The 1,698-nt window shown below is 51.9% G+C and overlaps 1 protein-coding gene across 1 annotated transcript; it reads left to right on the top strand.

The window, feature by feature from the left end:
- Positions 1–301: 301 nt before the first annotated feature.
- LOC119306874 (aquaporin PIP2-5-like) lies at positions 302–1,356 on the top strand. The gene has a single exon (XM_037582983.1). It carries the CDS (start codon positions 327–329, stop codon positions 1,200–1,202), a length of 876 nt encoding a protein of 291 aa, XP_037438880.1. The 5' UTR covers positions 302–326; the 3' UTR covers positions 1,203–1,356.
- Positions 1,357–1,698: the final 342 nt, after the last annotated feature.

The following is a 1,698-nucleotide window of genomic DNA, read 5'->3' as shown; positions in this document are numbered from 1 at the left end:
TTTTCTTCAACATATACTTGAAAAGGGTGACACTTTACATGAATGTAACTAAGATACAACCTATAGTTTTCTATTTAGTTCTTGGTAAGAAAATAATTATACAATGCAGAAATCTATGTTAAAATATTCACTTCTGCAAAATCGCTGCCGTGGCACTAAAAAAAAATGGAGGTATGACTTGTAAATCAGTAAATGGCACTTGTCCTAGTAAATATATGCAAATGGTACGTGGCACTATGGTAGGGCACCCATATATGCTCAGCAATGCTGGCCATGATCTATATATACTGATTATGCTGAGATCGCTCGAGGAGCTAGCTACCTTCATGACTATGGCAGCAGCACAAGGCAAGCTGAGTCCCGAGGCCATCGACAACGAAGTCATCAGCAACGGCAGCGCCAAGGACTACCTCGACCCTCCTCCGGCGCCGCTGGTGGACGCCGGCGAGCTGGGCAAGTGGTCACTCTACCGAGCTGTCATCGCCGAGTTCACGGCCACGCTGCTCTTCGTCTACGTCGCCGTCGCTACCGTGGTCGGCCACAAGCGCCAGACGGACGCCCAAGCGTGCAGCGGCGCCGGCGTGCTGGGCATCGCGTGGTCCTTCGGCGGCATGATTGCCGTCCTAGTGTACTGCACGGCCGGGATCTCCGGCGGCCACATCAACCCTGCGGTCACGTTCGGGCTGCTGCTCGCGCGCAAGGTGTCCCTTCCCAGAGCATTCCTCTACATGGTGGCGCAGTGCATGGGCGCCATCTGCGGCGCGGCGCTGGTGAGGGCCGTGCACGGCGGCCACCACTACGTGCTTTACGGTGGCGGCGCCAACGAGCTCGCGCCGGGCTACTCCAGGACGGCGGGGCTCATCGCCGAGATCGCGGGCACCTTCGTGCTCGTGTACACCGTTTTCTCGGCGACCGACCCGAAACGCATCGCCCGGGACCCGCACGTCCCGGTGCTGGCGCCGCTGCTCATCGGGTTCGCCGTGCTCATGGCTCACCTCGCCACCATCCCCGTCACTGGCACCGGCATCAACCCGGCGAGAAGCTTTGGTGCCGCCGTGGTGTACAACGGCGGGAAGGCTTGGGACGACCAGTGGATCTTCTGGGTTGGCCCGTTCGTCGGCGCCGCCATGGCCATGGTGTACCACCAGTACATCCTCAGGAATAGCGCCATCTTCCGGTCCAACTACGCCGCCGCCGTCTAGCTACTTCCATTCATCCATCCATTGTTGCGTTCCATATCTACTTGTTGATGAGTTGAGATCCAAATTATGGATGGATCCACCGCGTGGCTGTTAAAATTGATGGTTAATTAGTATGTTGTTGTGTTACTGAACGTATGTATTGCATTGTATGTTAGTGTTGGGTTTACAGTGTTTGCTAGTTACTGCAAGAGATGGCTATCTAGTGAGAGAAACCAAAATATTACTTCCCATGATTTTTATGCTTGTGCTCTCCCTGAATTTTGAAACCTTTGACTTTGCAACCCTTTTTATTCTTCATTTTATGCTGGTGTTACAGTACATGTTTTCTTTCTCTATGTCACGCCACCTCTGTTCACTCTCCTTGTAATTTGATGTTAGTTGGCATTTTACACTGAATGATTGCTAGTCTACTGCAGACTGTAGTAAAATTCAAATTTGTCTATGTCCTTTGTGTTTGAACACATGATTTGAAGTTAAAACTAAAACGTTAAATTCC

The sequence above is a fragment of the Triticum dicoccoides genome, chromosome 5B (assembly GCF_002162155.2).
Source record: "Triticum dicoccoides isolate Atlit2015 ecotype Zavitan chromosome 5B, WEW_v2.0, whole genome shotgun sequence".
Lineage (NCBI taxonomy): Eukaryota > Viridiplantae > Streptophyta > Magnoliopsida > Poales > Poaceae > Triticum > Triticum dicoccoides.
Note: the sequence above shows the minus strand (reverse complement) of the source record. Positions and strands in the feature narration are given on the sequence as shown.

Excerpts from the sequence above, each read along its gene's own strand:
- LOC119306874 (XM_037582983.1), top strand. The coding sequence starts at position 327 with ATGACTATGGCAGCAGCACAAGGCAAGCTGAGTCCCGAGGCCATCGAC.